Genomic DNA, 14,541 nt, shown 5'->3' on the forward strand with positions numbered 1-14,541 from the left:
CCCAAGGAAGCAGCTTCAGAGAAGCCACCTCATCCTCTGACCCCAAACCGCAGCTGTCTCCCCAAGGTCTCTCTGCCCTGGGTTCTCACTGAGGGAGGGGTCCTCCTAGATACGTACCATTGGAGTGCAAAAATACTCGTATCGATGGTCTTGTCTTGGACCCATTGCCCTATACCGCCCACAGGTTCTGCTCCCTTCCCCACCCCTGAAGGTCAAGATCACTTAACCTTTCTCTGCACTGCAGTTCTGAAACCCAGTAACATTGGAACCATCAGCTAGAAAGAGCCAAAGACCCAACTCTTGGTTAAAAAACTGAGTTCACTGGCTCCCAATCTTTTCCCCACCCAAATATGGTTATTTCTCCAAACATGACTGCAACCTTCATGTTTCAAAACATTCTAATTCACCAAACAAATTGCATTTATTAAGCATCAGTTCTCATCATGAAAGTCACCGTGATCTGTAATCAGGTCACTTGGATACCAAGCCTTACACTCCAGCCAAAGCAAAGCAAAGTATTCCTTGTGTGCTCTTATCAAACATGAGCTGGTGCACATCCACTGGGGGACCCGCCAAGGATGTCGTGGACCAGAGTTGGAAACCCCTGCCTTCTAAGTTTCTCCAGTAAGAAAAGACAACAGATGTGCTTTGATAAGAAGGAGTTCAAGGAGCAGGAATGGGCCCCTCGCAGGCCTCTTTGTGTCAATGGATTAAGACTCCATTCCGTTCCATCGCTCAGTCGTGTCCGACTCTTTGCGACCCCGTGGACTGTAGCCTACCAGGCTTCTCCGTCCATGGGATTCTCCAGACAAGAATACTGGAGTGGGTTACCGTTTCCTTCTCCAGGGGATCTTCCCGACCCAGGGATTGAACCCGGGTCTCCCGCATTGGAGGCAGATGCTTTAATCTCTGAGCCACCAGGGACTCAAGTCCCATCAAATGTCCACCAATTCCGAACCTTATCTCCATTTCTCCTTAAGGGTGACAACATCTCTTCTCTGAAGGGCAGACCAACCATTTTGTGTTGATGCAAGCCATTCAATTGAAGGGTGACTTCAAGATCTCTTCAAGAGATCTTCTCTGGATGCCTTTTGATAGGATACTCTGCAGCCATTTCACTGGCTGACTCATCACTATACAACCACCACCCCAGGGGAACCAAGAGGAGGATGGACGGGATCGAAGCCAGAGGAGAACATCAATCCTGAGTCCCAACTTCATTACCAGAGCTCGTGGACCTTCATGTCCGGCTCCTGAACAACACGCTCACCACCACCTGCCTCCCCCACCAGCTGAAAACTCCCTGAGGCAGCAGCCAGCCTGCTTCACACCCCACTCTACAACGAGCTCCAGCACACAGCAGTTGCTCAACAAAATTGGCTGCATGAAGGACCATCAACTCCCACCCCCACCATGAATTCTGTCTTTGAACTCTTTGGAGAGGAAAAAAATAGTCCCAGCAAAGTTTAAAGATATTCAGGAAGGGGAATGCGGAAAATATCATCTGTAGCTAAACTCTATAGGCAAAATCTTTACAAAGACGCTGGGTTTGCAAACAGCACTTGGAACCCAGCAGCGGTCTCTGGTCTGTCTTCCTGTCAATGTGACTATTCAGGTTTGCCCTTCGCTGAAAGCCAGAGCTGTCTCTAGAATAAGCTGGGTTTTCTTCCACTGGCCTTTAGGATTTTTATACCTCATAATCGCAGCTTTATTTAGCCGAATATAGTTGGGTAGAGCAGCCTAAAGCATTTGAGGGTTCACTATTTAAGAAAATGGGCAGACAGTCCTCACCCTCAGACGCACACATGAAAAGTGGAATGCTTACCCAGAGGACACGCTGTATTTGAGCACATCCTAATTAAGATCCCCTGAGTGGACCAGCACAGACCTGGGGAAATTCCGTGCCCGAGTTCACACCAAGGTTACCCTGTGCACCGTCCAGCTCCAGACCAGGGGTCCCGGGGCACCGAGCATTTCTACGTCATTCTGCAGACTCCACCTGGTTCTATAAGTGTGGACAAAGCTCATAGCTAATGTCTAGTTCTCGTGTCATCCTCTCATTGCCCTGGGAGGCGTGAACAGCCCCATTTCACAGATGGGAAAACTGAGGCTTGGAGAGGCTATGTGACTTGCCCAAGCTCACAGAGCTGAGAGTCAGACTCCTTTCCCTGAATCCCACACCCTTCATCGCCACACAGGGACAGGCTGGAGGGGTGGGAACGCCTCTTATGGTCTATCCTTATCCCTGTTCCATCTCCATTAAGAGGTCAAGGCTTTGCCAGGCACCTCAATAAACGCTATTAAGTAGCTTATGCAGATAAGCCGCTTTAGAGGAGACTTTCTGCATGGTTAGCTAAGGAAATCAGGATGCCCGCCAAGTGAAATTGGGTATTTTCCACCAAAAATAAAGAAGCAAGTCCAGGAGGCTTCATTGGGTGGGTTAACCAGCATCTAGGCTGTCTTTGTGTACATTTGTTCTCTGACAAGGACCCTCTGTGGACTTTGGGGGTATATTTATTCAGACAACATGCAGAACACACCTGCTAGGTGCCCCTGGAGGCCCCGGCGTGAACCAGCAGTCGTAACTATAGGTGATTCAAGTTCATGGAGAATATGCATGCAGTAAGAGCGTGGAGGCAAATGAGCGGCCTGGCTGTGAAATCAGGGAAGTCTTCCTAGAGGAGGTGTGACACCACAGTTGTGTTTTCCAAGAAAAGAAGGCGTGTGCCAGGATCCTGAGATGGATGGGGCCCCCAGACTGCTAGAAGGCCCCCAGTAACCCCTAAGGTGAAGAACTCCATGCCAGGTGATGAGCGAGGTCATATCTCCCCACCTCTACTTCTCCAAGAAAGTAATGGGCTGGGTCCATAAAGTGCCGACTATGTGCAGGCTGCCATCCTCGTAACTCGTACCTTCCTCACCTCATCCTCCCAGCAAACCATCTGCAGGAGATGAAGTCATCACTCTTACAGATGGGGAAACTGAGACTCAGAGAAGGCAAGCAGTTTGCCTGGCATACCCGGCCCGGAGTGCAGACACACCGCTTCTGCCCGCCCTGTATACCAACGGCCTGCCTCGTGCACACATGGAGCCCCCCAACAGGGGACCTGAGGGGGCACCCCTAGGGGCCTGCCTTCCCTCACAGTCCCCAAACCAGCCCTCAGGGTCTGAGAGGGGACTTGTCCCTCTGGGCGACCAGATAGCAGTCATAGGACCCGCCTGAACAGGGACTTGGAGCCTGACATGCCTCGAGTGTCGGCCTGTCTTCTCAGCCCTCCCATTACCTCCAGGGGCTGACACGTCACCCCATTCTCACACAGGAAGACCGAGGCTCAGACTGATGAAGTGACCTGCTGGGGTCCCCCTGCAGGAACGTGCAGGGTTGATAGCCCTCAAGCAGGTGTACTAGACTCTAAAACCCACGCTTGTCCCAGGAATCCAGGTATCGGAGTGGGACTGCCTGGAAATATTTCACTAAGGATGGGCGTGGGGACCCTGTCTCGAAGACAGCGAAGAGGGGGAGAAGGAGAAACTCCACCTAACAAATGCTGGGAGTCCCCTACCGTGTGGCGGGCACTGCCAGGACCTGTGCACCATTCCATGACACGTGCGGTTCTCTGCCGGACACGCCTTTCCCTTCTCTCATTACCAGGCTCAGTCTTCCTCAACAGCTGCCTGCTCGGGAGGCCCTCCCTGACCTGGCCCACGGTGGAGGCTCCTGCTACAGCCCCGAGGCACCTGTATCATGCCCTGAAAGGGGCGATGACCCCGCTGGACATCAGGTTCCCCAGGGCAGGGCTGCAACTGGTCCCCATAGTCATCCCACCCCATCACCTAGCAACATCCTGGCACACAGCAGGCACTCAGGATGTTCACACCAAATGCACTGACTCTCTCATCTGAGCCTGAGATGCGTCGTGGATGGAGTCACCAGGCCCATTTTGCTGCTGGGCAGACAGACCAAGGGGTTTGAGCAAAGAGCCTCAGATCACCAAGATCCAGAGCCGCAAGCCTCATGTTTGGACTCTGGGTTGAGTCCCCCGCTTCCCCCAGAGACTCAGCTACCTGCATGTAAGTCATGACCCAGGGCCACACTGACCAAACTGTCAGACCCTTGCTTCTCCCCGCAGAGGACTCCCCCCACCATCACTGCCCCACTGCAGTGGGGAGAATCAGCAGGGAATAACTGGCCCAAGAGGGCTGGAACTCCACTCTTCACCCTGGAGCCCATTGGGCTGACCCCACGAACCCCAGCAGGGAAGGGCCGCTGCCGCCTGCCCATGCCAACCCTCCTGAAAGGCCCCTCTCAGCCGTCACAGGACCTGTTGACGCAGCCACGTGTAAAAACACAACCGCAGACACATGGTCAGCGCCTCAGCCGGGATGGAGTTGGAGGAAAGAGTCCAAAATGTGAGGAGCACTTCAGGCATGAAAAACGTGCATTATTTACAGGAGCGGGGTAAATGGAAACACCCTGAATGGCCAGCAATAAACAAATGCTGGCGTCGCTGGAAAATACACAGCCTGAAAGCTCTGGCTGGGCCTGAGCTGAGGCGGGAGGGGAACGTAGATGTTTATGACGAGTAAGGGCTGGGTGAGCCATACACACGGGTGAGTGGGGGGCTGGTGGGGACAAGGACGAGCAGGAGGGGCTCCGACAGCCCACCCGGCCCACAGCTGGCCTGGACCATCCATCACAGGACTGCTTTAAATTCCTCGTTTGTTGTCTGTTTTATACCAAAGTCTGAGCACCAAGAGGGCAGGATGCCTCTGGTCAGTGCCGCCCATGGGAGACACCCACTGGGGGATGTCCCAGGGGCAGCTGGGTCCCCGGGGAGCTGGGCTGAACCCCGAGTCTGGAGATGGGGAGGTGAGGAGGGGAGCGTGGGCTGGAGTCTGGAGGTGGAGGAGGGGAGCAGAGGCCAAGGGTGGAAGTGGCCAATTTCTCCCCCTAACTGTCCAACGTCCCCGTTTCACGTTGGTGGCTCTGTGACTCAGGGACAGGAGCGGAAGCCTGCTCCCAAGGGCTCTGAAGTTGATTCCTACCTCGGTAACAGAGGTTGTTCTTGCAGCCGCCACCATACTTGGGCGGGCACTCAGAGCAAGGCCGGCCGGTTCTGTAGGGGGCTTCTCCGATCCAGTTGCCCCTGAGGACAGACCAGAAACACCATCACAGGGCTGCCATGCCAGGGCCCAGGGACCCCTCTTTCTGTTCTAGACCCTCTGGGGGCCCCAACACGGTCAGGGAGGACGTCTAGAGAATTACAGAACACTCTAGCCAGGAGCCATAAAGCATCCTTCTCCTTCTCATCCTTTGCCCTGTGGCCCCCACCTACCCACGCTGCTCCCTCGCACAACTCTGAACCCGGCGGCACCGCCCCCTCCCCCAGCCCTGATGCCAACGCGTGGGGAAGCTGCTGGGACCCTCCGTTTAAAGCCATTTCTCAAATGAGTGAAGGGCAGCCTGTTCCAGGGAGGGCCTCGAGGTTACTGGCTTCTCACTGCATACCCACCCGCTCACTCCATCCTTCCAGCACCCTAGGAGGGACATGCTAGAGTTCAATCCTTTATCAGGAGAGGAAACAGGCTCAGAGATGTTAAGTGACTTGCCCAACATCACACAGCGAGTGAGTGTGAGGCCTGGGATTTGACTTCAGCCTGTGAGGTTCAGAGCTTTGACCATACTCTGCTCGCGAGGCTGGGACCAAGGTTCCTCTGGGCATCACAGGAGCCAATCCGCCTCCCTCTAAGCTTCCAGGGCAGGAAAACCAGAGGCTGCTTGGTGGGATTTCTCCAGGGCTTGGGTAACGGGTGGTGAGCAGGACTCCCAGGCCCTTCTAGTGGTGCCTTTGGCAGCCCAGGCTGGAGCAGCGAGTGGCTGGGGGCCAGTCTCTGTGATCTGTTCTAGGAACTTTCTTCATGGTTGCCCCAGTCAACTAGCTGTCCTCTCAGGAAATAGATGCAGGGCCCCACTCTTGGGCCAAGGGTGGCCGAGCCATGAGGAGCAGGCTCCAGGGCTAGACCAGGCCCTGCTAACCAGAACCTCTGCCCCCTTCTCTGCACAGGGTAACCTTGGGGGCTGGTCGTGAGATGAAGGAGGTGGCTGTGTGGACGCCTCACGTTGGGGCTGGCCTCTGGTGACGGCGACACACTCTCTGAACGCTTGCTAAATCAGCAACCTCATGGGGTGACGGTCTGACGGCTGTCCAGGGTGGCCAGGGAGGGAGGGGTCCCGTGAGTGCTGGCCAAGGGACAAACTGCAGAAAACACACTGTTTGCTCCTGGTCAGCACAAAATAGCGGAATGGAACCACCCAGGGCCATGTGGGTGTCAGACTGAGGATGGTGGACAGGGGCTGTCATAATCTGCACCAGAGAGGGCAAAATAACATACCCCAGCAGGCGGCAGACACTGCTGTGATGAGCACATCTGCCTCATGTGCAGGCTGGCCAGGACTCACAGAGGGCTGCGGGTCGACCCCCACAAATGGACCCTCACTGGGTGGACCCGGGGCGCCCCGGCACCTGCCCTGTCACTGGGTGGGGGTCAGTAGGCCCTCCAGACCATCAGACCCCCAGCCGGGCTCTCCCCTCCCCCAGCTGAGTCTGCAGCGCATGCAGGCTCCACGTTTGCTCAGTGACCAACCATGCCCCCCAGAGGACTGGGGCAGTAACTCTCAGAGTTCATGGTCGTGGGCGTGGGCTGGGTGCCGGGCGTCCTGGGGGCCCGTCTTCCAACCCGGGTGCTATGTTATATATACATGATGCATGGGCTGAACGTGTGTGCACACCCCCCAACTTATATGTTAAAACCCTAACCCCCAGGGTAGCTGCATTTGGAGATGGGGCCTCAGAGGATGTGACTGAGGTTCAATGAGGTCACAAGGGTGGGGACCCTGATCCGATAGGACTAGTGTCCTTATAGGAAGAGACAGAGAGCTCAGCTTCCCCTCCATCTCTCTCCTGTACCCCCTGCACACACTGAGAGAAGAGCCGGGAGGAGAGTCTGTGAAGAGCATCTGTGAGCCGGGAAGAGAATCCTCACCAGAAACCCACCCTGCTGGACCCTGATCTGGACTTCTGGCCTCCAGGGCTGTGAGAGAGAAATCTGCTGCTGAAGCCACTTTGTTACAGCAGCCTGTGCTGACTAATACATGTTTACACATGTAAAAGTTTACCAGCTATACTTTCAGGATTATTAGTGTACTTTACTATACATAGGATATTAATTTTTTTAAGAAAGGGATAGGAGCTAAATAAGGGGGAAGTGGTATTTCTAGTAGGATCTTCTAGTGTTTTGTGTTTTTTTAATACACAGTCAAATTGAATGATTCCTCACTCCCCACCTGCCACTCTTCCAGGAGTTCTGACCAGCTTACTGCTCTTCCATGGGGCTTGGTCCCTCCCATCGATGACACAACCCCTAACCTCATCCCTGTGGCTGTGGAGACACTGCTACCACTAGCATGCCGGAAGGTTTATGGAGAGTTTCTATTTTCCTCCCAACCTCAGCGATTCCCTCTTCATCCCACCTTCTCACGGCCACTCCTGACCCAACCCAAAAAATGAGGTCATTCCTGCCTCATGCAGTCACTGAGAAAATATGCTTTAAGGGCCACGGCGTGCAGGGCCCAGTGCTAGGATGGCGGCCAGCCCCATGGCCAGTGCGCAAACCACAGGCTGTAAACTGGGTGAGCTGTTCTCCAGGAATCAGCACATAGCTGTCTCATGAGCAACAGAGGTGAATGAGTAAAGGGACAAGTGACACACTGATGACATCAGGATGCTGAAAAGATCAAGAGGGACTGTGACCACAAGGTCTGATGAGGTCCCTCTGGAAGGGGAATATAAAGATGCAAAATATCTGTTTACTAGAGTACTCTTTGCTGCATATTTTCAGAGAAAAAGAATCTTTATGGTGGACTCCACTAGTTGCCCAGCCAATAGCTATTCCTGCTTCTGACTTATTCAAGTAGTCCCAGAGGACGATTTGCCAAGCCAACTGGGACAAGTTCATTGGTCAAAGCCAACTGGGGCAGTCTTGTTCCCCCTTGTCCATGAGTAGTCTGGTTCTGGCCAATGACGTAAGGAGAAAGTTGGCCAGCGGAGAGAAAAGCCAAAGGAGAGAACTCTTTTCTACCATTCTCTTCCCTTCTGTTTGGGAAGACTTGGTGCCTGATGTTTTGCAGCCTTCTTATGACCATGAGGAGAGGACAGTACTGCAAGAAGACAGAAAGTTCTCTTTGACACTGCTGAGCTCCTAAGCTAACCTAAACACTCTAATCTCTGAATGCCTTGCTATGTGAAGTAATGAAGAGATTTTACCACTTTAGCCAGTCTAGTTGGGTCTTCCACGGCGAGCAAACACACCCCAACCCATAAAACCATGTCACCTGTTCTTACTTTGGAGAATAATTGCAGACGAGGTAGACCGCATTCTCCCAAACATCTCCCCAGACATTCATCCTCCGGCAGGTGTTCACGGCACAGCCGATCTTGTTGGTGCTGGCCCAAACTATCTGAAAAGATGACATCAATACATCAAAGTTCAAGGGGAAAATGACCAGGGTGACATCATCTGGCCTGAATCCACAAGGTGCCCTCAGTACATGGGTGAGTGGGAAAGGGGTGAAGGCCCGAATTCTCCCCCTAGCCCATGAAAGAGCCAGACATTCGTTTAAATGAAAACAGAAAGGTGAACACAACAAAACAAAATAAGGAAAATGCCCCAGCCGTGGAAAACCACCCCAGAAGTTTCTAGTGCTTATTCTCAGTTTCTATATTTGTGAAGCAGCTGCAAACAGCTCAACCCGCCAGTTATACTTCGAGTAGGACTGAATTAAAGGGAAAGAATTAAGGCAATGATAAAGCAGAGGTTCTCCGATTAGGGGAGGGCCCCACAGTGCTGGAGGCCGGGCTGAGACCACGCCTGACCTTCCAGCCTTACCTGGGTGTAGTGGGTACACATGGGCCCAGAGCACCGCTCTGGACACCAAGGGCTGCACTCGTGCGGGTAGGGGTAGGTGTAGTCCTTCACCTCATCGTACCAGGACTGCACATGGAAGCCAGGGGAGCGATACCTGCAGGGACAGAGCAGCTGGTTAAGTTCCAGCCACCACATGCGCACAACAGCAGAGACCCCTTCTGGCAGCACCACCACCCAAGGTGGAGCTGGGGAGGGGGGGCGCTCCTTCAGGCCAACAGCCCCACACCCCACCTGGCACCTGCTAGAAGTGCTAAAAACCCGAACTGTACTCCTTCAGAGTCCAGGAGTATGCCTGGGTGACCCAGACACCACCTGTGTGTATGGGAAACCTGCATCTGGCCCCACCGAATCCTTTTCTTATACTAATAATTATCTATTTTTTTCATATACATTTGGGGAAATACATGCAGCCCCTGAATCCCATATTTCACAGATACTACTGCATAAGAAAAAAACGAAGAGGGGCAAACCTTGCTCTAAGCTCCCATTTGGGATCCTATCACCTGAGCCCTCCCTCACCCCCAGCACTTAGAAGGCCCTCCCCACCTCTTGTTGGTGACTGCTGGCCCTCTCTTCAGCCCCATCTGCCAGGCTGGCACTGGGAAAGAAAATAAACCAGATGCAAGCCCCGGTTGCTGTTACCAGCAAGTGTAGACAAAGTGGTTTCAATAAGCAGAACAGATGTGGGGGGAACTGGGCACTTCTGAGGGCACCGTGGGGAGCAGGGCAGTCAGCGGTCTTGTAATGATTACTGTCAGGACTCAGGTAATGGTGGCAGTCAGTGCCCTGGCCAGGGAAAGCGCCTCTCTGCTTGGGGCCAGCTCGGAGAAGGACACACAGACAGTGACAGAGCTCCAGGGCCACAGGCTACCCACCACCCCATCTGTCCATGTCCCACAAGCCCTGCTGCCAGGCTGGGCCGGTTTTAGAAAGAAAACGTTCAGCTGCTGAGGGGCTTTCAGATGAGGGGCTCCTCTGGAAAGTGAGTCAGCAATATTGATCCAGAAAGGGGACAGCCTTTGTGCCATGGACCCATCAATCCTACTCCTCAGAGTTTTCCTAATGAAATCATTCAAATGAGCCAAGAGGGAAAAAGAAACAAACAAAATCCAGCTACGAGAATGGAATGGCTAAATTCTGGTCTGTCAACCTGATGGCTCACAGGCAGCCTTTAAGACGTGATAACCATGACAAGTATGTACTAGAAAACTGTTTGATGTCATATGAGAAGGAAAAAAAAATCAATAGCTGTCCTGGCCACAGTTACAACTATGTGAAAATATGTCGGCCAGATGCAGCCAAGGAGCCCAGAAACACAGAAAGAGCTGACCAGGTCAGCGGGTCCATGGGTTGGGTTCCTCTCAGACATTTTCTGGTGATGCTGTCATAAGACTGACTGGATAAAAGGCAGAAAACAACACGGGGTTGCTATGCCTCCACGAAGCCAAGCCTCTAGCCCCATGATGACCCCTTGCCCAGGTCCTGCCCGGAACAACCCTGGCTAAAGGAGAGTGCAGGGGCTTGGGGTCCCGTTAAAATCCGAGCTCAGAAACTGGATATGGTAGGTCTGAAGGCCAGCAAACGCTGCCCTGTGTTTTCAGGGGCTCTGTCCAACCCATATCAATTTTTCAATGAATGGGGGAAAATGGAAGCAGACCCTGGAACCCTAGCGACCCCTGGGCCCCTGCTCAGAGAACTCGTGTGCCTTGCACATGGTCAGCGAGTCTTAATCTGTCAGAAGACATCTTCCCCACTTCCTCTAAGGAAACCAGTCCAGTGACCTGGGCGAAGGTCGGTGGGTGACATTTAACAGATGCTCAGAGGTCCGGCAGTGTGCGTGAGACCCCAGGTCACAAGTAGGGGGCCACGGCAGCTCTCACCTGCCCCAGTGCACGGCCAGGTTCTGCCCAATGGACACCAGCAGGCCGGTGGGCCCGTGCTCCCAGATGCACTCCTGGGCCCAGGCCGCTGCCGACTTCTCCAGCTCTTCATCCCAGGTCTGCAGGGGACGAGAAACGGGCACCAGGAGGTAGGGTCAGGGGTGGATGGAAGAACTCAAACTGCACAGAGGCCCCCAGCTCAGGCCCCAGGACGACCCTAAGGACCAGGCTCAGCTTCCCCAACACTGGACTCAAGGACTCTGCGAGCATTTCGACGGTCTCTGGTCAGCAAAGAACCTGGAGGAGCCTGGATGCTCAGAGCTCCTGCTCATCCCATAACTGGCAAGTCCCTCCTCTCAGCCTCAGTCTCCGCATCTGTGAAACGGGAGGATGAATAACCTGGAGATGTATGGTGGTCACAGCTGTATGATGGTGTGAAGATACCTTACGCCACTGAACAGTGCATTTTAAAATGGCTGAAATGGTAAGTTTTATATTATGTATATTTTACCATTTTATATATATATATACATATATATTTCTTTATATACACACATGCTAAATTGCTTCAGTCACGTCCAACTCTTTGTGACCCTATGGGCTGTAGCCCGCCAGGCTCCTCTGTCCATGGGGATTCTCCAGGCAAGAACAATGGAATGGGTTGCCATGTCCTCCTCTGGGAGATCTTCCTGACCCAGGGATCAAACTCACGTCTCTTATATTTCCTGCATTGGCAGGCAGGTTCTTTACCACCAGTGCCACCTGGGAAACCTATATATAACCCTATACACACACACACACACACACATATAGATAAAATTTTTTTTTTCTAAGTAGCAAGAAACACCTTCAACTCACCCAGTCCTGCTCCCCTCTGGCAAAGCCCACCCTGAGTTAGGGTCTGGGACAAAGACTCTGCCAGCTGCTCCCCTGCCAGCCAGCCCAGGGCACATACATAACTCCCCAGAAAAGAAAACAGTGAACCAGGTGAGCGAGACCACTTCTCTCTTTCGAGAAACTAACACCCAGCAGCCCTCAGGCTGTGAGCCAGCAGCTGCCCCGCCCCCTCCCAGAGTCTCCTGGCAGGCAGGGGCTGTCCCCTTGCCCTGGGGAGGCCCCGCCCCGCCCACAATAGGTGCTTGCTGACAGCCTGTACAGGGAGGGCCCTGGGACATTCCAGGAAACTGGTTCACCAACCACGGGACCCCAGCACAGAGCCACCCCTTGCCTCCATCTCTGGTCCTACATCTCCTTCTGACCAAGATAACTGCACTCCTCAACATCCAGGGGCAAGTCCTAAACCCAGACAGGATGGCTCCAGAGCCTGTCCACTCGTAAAACCTCAAAATAGGGTGTCTTAACTCTGTGGGGTTTTACAGTCCACCTCTTGGGATGCGCCTGTTTCAGAGGGCTGTGGCTCAAAGCCCCAGGACGCGGGGCTGAGCAGGAAGCCATGGGTCTGAGACACTCTCTCCAATCAGTGCCGCCTGATGTTGGGTGGGTGGATATTGGCAGGCAAGGCTGCTGGCAGGGGATGGTGGGAGCCTAAAAAAAAAACCTACCCTAATTCTCTCCATCTTTAACTCTAAAGAGCTCTACATGGCTGCCCCACGTATTAACATTTTGAAAGGGTGCCCACTCTGCCTCCTAAACCTGGCACAGCCCCTTCAGAGCAAACCCCTGGACCATTTTCTTGAGGGAAAAAAAAGAAATGGTTTCATAAGGAGTCCCCAGGGGACAGTCTTGCTCAGGCTCTGCCCAGGCGGGCATCCACTCATCCCTGGTGACGGACCACCTCATCAGGCACAGCAATGCCAAGGGGCCCACAGCCACATGGGCAGGTGCCCGACCGTGAGGGTGACTGAGGTCAGAGCATGATCAAGCAGAGAGCGGCAACTGAGTCCAGAGGAAGGAGAGGGGCCAGGGCCTGGGCTGCACAGGGCTGGATACGGGAGTGACGGGGTGCAGATGCCGGGGGTGCAGAGGGGAGCTGTACACACAGCACCCTGATACCTCTCTGGCCGCAGAGGAGGAAGGGAAACAAGCTAACCAGACAGACCAGGGCTCCTGACAGGAGGGAGGCCTTGGGTGCCAGGCAAGAAGCACAGAGGGCCCTCGAGGCTCCTGCCAGGAGTCCCCCTCCAGGGCTGAGGCTGCCCTGCTAATCAAGGTGAGAACAGCATGGGCAGGGAGGATGGAAACAGCTTGAGAAAGAGCCTGGGGTACCTAGGGGGACAGCAGGGTGGGGTAGAGCTCAGACTGAGCTGGACAGGTGAGCAAGAGCGCAGGTCCCGGACTCAGCAGACCCAGGTCAGAACCCACCTCTGCCTCTGCCAGCTGTGTGAGCCCAGGCCAGTCTGTAAAGCTGAGGGGAACCACGGTGCCTACTTCATGGGGCCGAGAAAACTGGACATGGAGACACGTGCGCGGGGGTGGGGCTGGGGACGGGCACCTGGAGCTGGTCGCCCCTTCTGCTCCTAAGTGCGGGGGCTTTCTCGAGGCACAGGGGACCCTCCACCATCCCTGCTCAGCCTCCTCCTCCCGGCAGAACACCCCACTGCTCACAGACTCAGCTGCCCCTCACTGTTTGGACAGAGGGAGCACGTGAAGAGGGCTGAGCGTCTGTGCTGGGCGTGTGACAGGCGTGCCAGCCAATTGCCAAGTGAACGCTGAGGCTCAGCCCAGCTAAAGAGATGCCGAGGTCACTCGGTAAGGAGGAAGCAGAGCTGGGGTTCAACTCACCAGAGCCCAGCCCTTGACCCTCATTGACCCCACCCCAGGAGGGCCTGGGGGGAGAGCCGAGGGAGGGGAGCTGGGGCTGAGCTCAGAGAGGTGCAGCCAGGGGAGCCTCTCTGGCCAGGAGCCCTGGGGCCTGGACCCCCACCCACTGCCCTGAGCCCCCACGTCAGGCCGCCCCCGGGCCCGGCGCTCACCATGTACTCCATGTTGGAGGCGGGCGGTGACACCTGGCCCCGCAGCTTATTGTGAAGCATGAGGATCTCCTCCTGGTCCGCCCTGGGGATGGCCCTCCGCGCCCGCGAGTGGGGCTGGTCATGCTGGTATTTGCTGAGCAGCTTCTCTAAGTGTGTGACGTTGGGCAGGAAAAAGCCTTGGGCTCCACAGAGCAGCAGCACCAGCCCCAAGGGCACAACACCAGTCAGGACACAGCTCATGGCTCCACACTGGCAGCGAGGTCAGGGGTGACGGGTGGCCTGGGTGCCTGAGGCAGAGCTGGGCACTCTCGTGCTCTGAAAGGAAGCAGAGGGCAGCCGGAGAAGTAGGTCAGTGCCAAACCTGCCATGGCAGAGAGTGGACCGGGCACCCCTCTCTCCCCATTGTGCAGATGTGGAGACTGAGGCTCACAGAAGCTACACCAGCAAGGTCCGGCAGGCAGGAAGTGGTGGAGCTGGGATTCAAGCCAACGGCCTCCAGCACGGCAAGCGGCCCAATGCCACATGGACATCCTGGCTCGGTCTCTCCCAGACTCAGCTTCTCGTGGCGCCTCCTTTTCTCTCACTCTGAGTCAGCATCTGGACTCATTCAGGGCTCCGGTGAGTCTATGGCCTGAATTAAACTCCATCTCCTGCCCCCAAAAGAGACTGCTAAAGCCATTTCACGTCAGCAAAGGATGTGCCGCAAACCAACAGGCGTAGCAAACTTCCTAGTACCTGTGAAG

At 54.7% G+C, this 14,541-nt stretch overlaps 1 protein-coding gene across 4 annotated transcripts in view; it reads right to left on the reverse strand.

The window, feature by feature from the left end:
- The window catches only part of CRISPLD2 (cysteine rich secretory protein LCCL domain containing 2), a 68,204-nt gene that overhangs the window by 37,059 nt on the left and 16,604 nt on the right, over nucleotides 1-14,541 (reverse strand). For 2 of the 4 annotated variants that reach the window (XM_055413011.2, XM_088830658.1), the window contains exons 2-6: nucleotides 13,799-14,113; nucleotides 10,866-10,984; nucleotides 8,947-9,079; nucleotides 8,403-8,518; nucleotides 5,047-5,147 (exon numbers count right to left, since the gene is read on the reverse strand). In XM_055413011.2, the coding sequence (XP_055268986.1) occupies nucleotides 5,047-5,147; nucleotides 8,403-8,518; nucleotides 8,947-9,079; nucleotides 10,866-10,984; nucleotides 13,799-14,038 (709 nt within the window). In that variant the 5' untranslated portion in view covers nucleotides 14,039-14,113. Of the gene's footprint in view, nucleotides 1-5,046; nucleotides 5,148-8,402; nucleotides 8,519-8,946; nucleotides 9,080-10,865; nucleotides 10,985-13,798; nucleotides 14,114-14,228; nucleotides 14,534-14,541 lie in introns of all 4 variants that reach the window. The other 2 variants (XM_088830657.1, XM_088830656.1) reach the window with 2 other exon arrangements.

This window comes from Moschus berezovskii, chromosome 22 (assembly GCF_049115385.1).
Source record: "Moschus berezovskii isolate FMDL1 chromosome 22, NW_MosBer_1.0, whole genome shotgun sequence".
Taxonomy (NCBI): Eukaryota; Metazoa; Chordata; class Mammalia; order Artiodactyla; family Moschidae; genus Moschus; species Moschus berezovskii.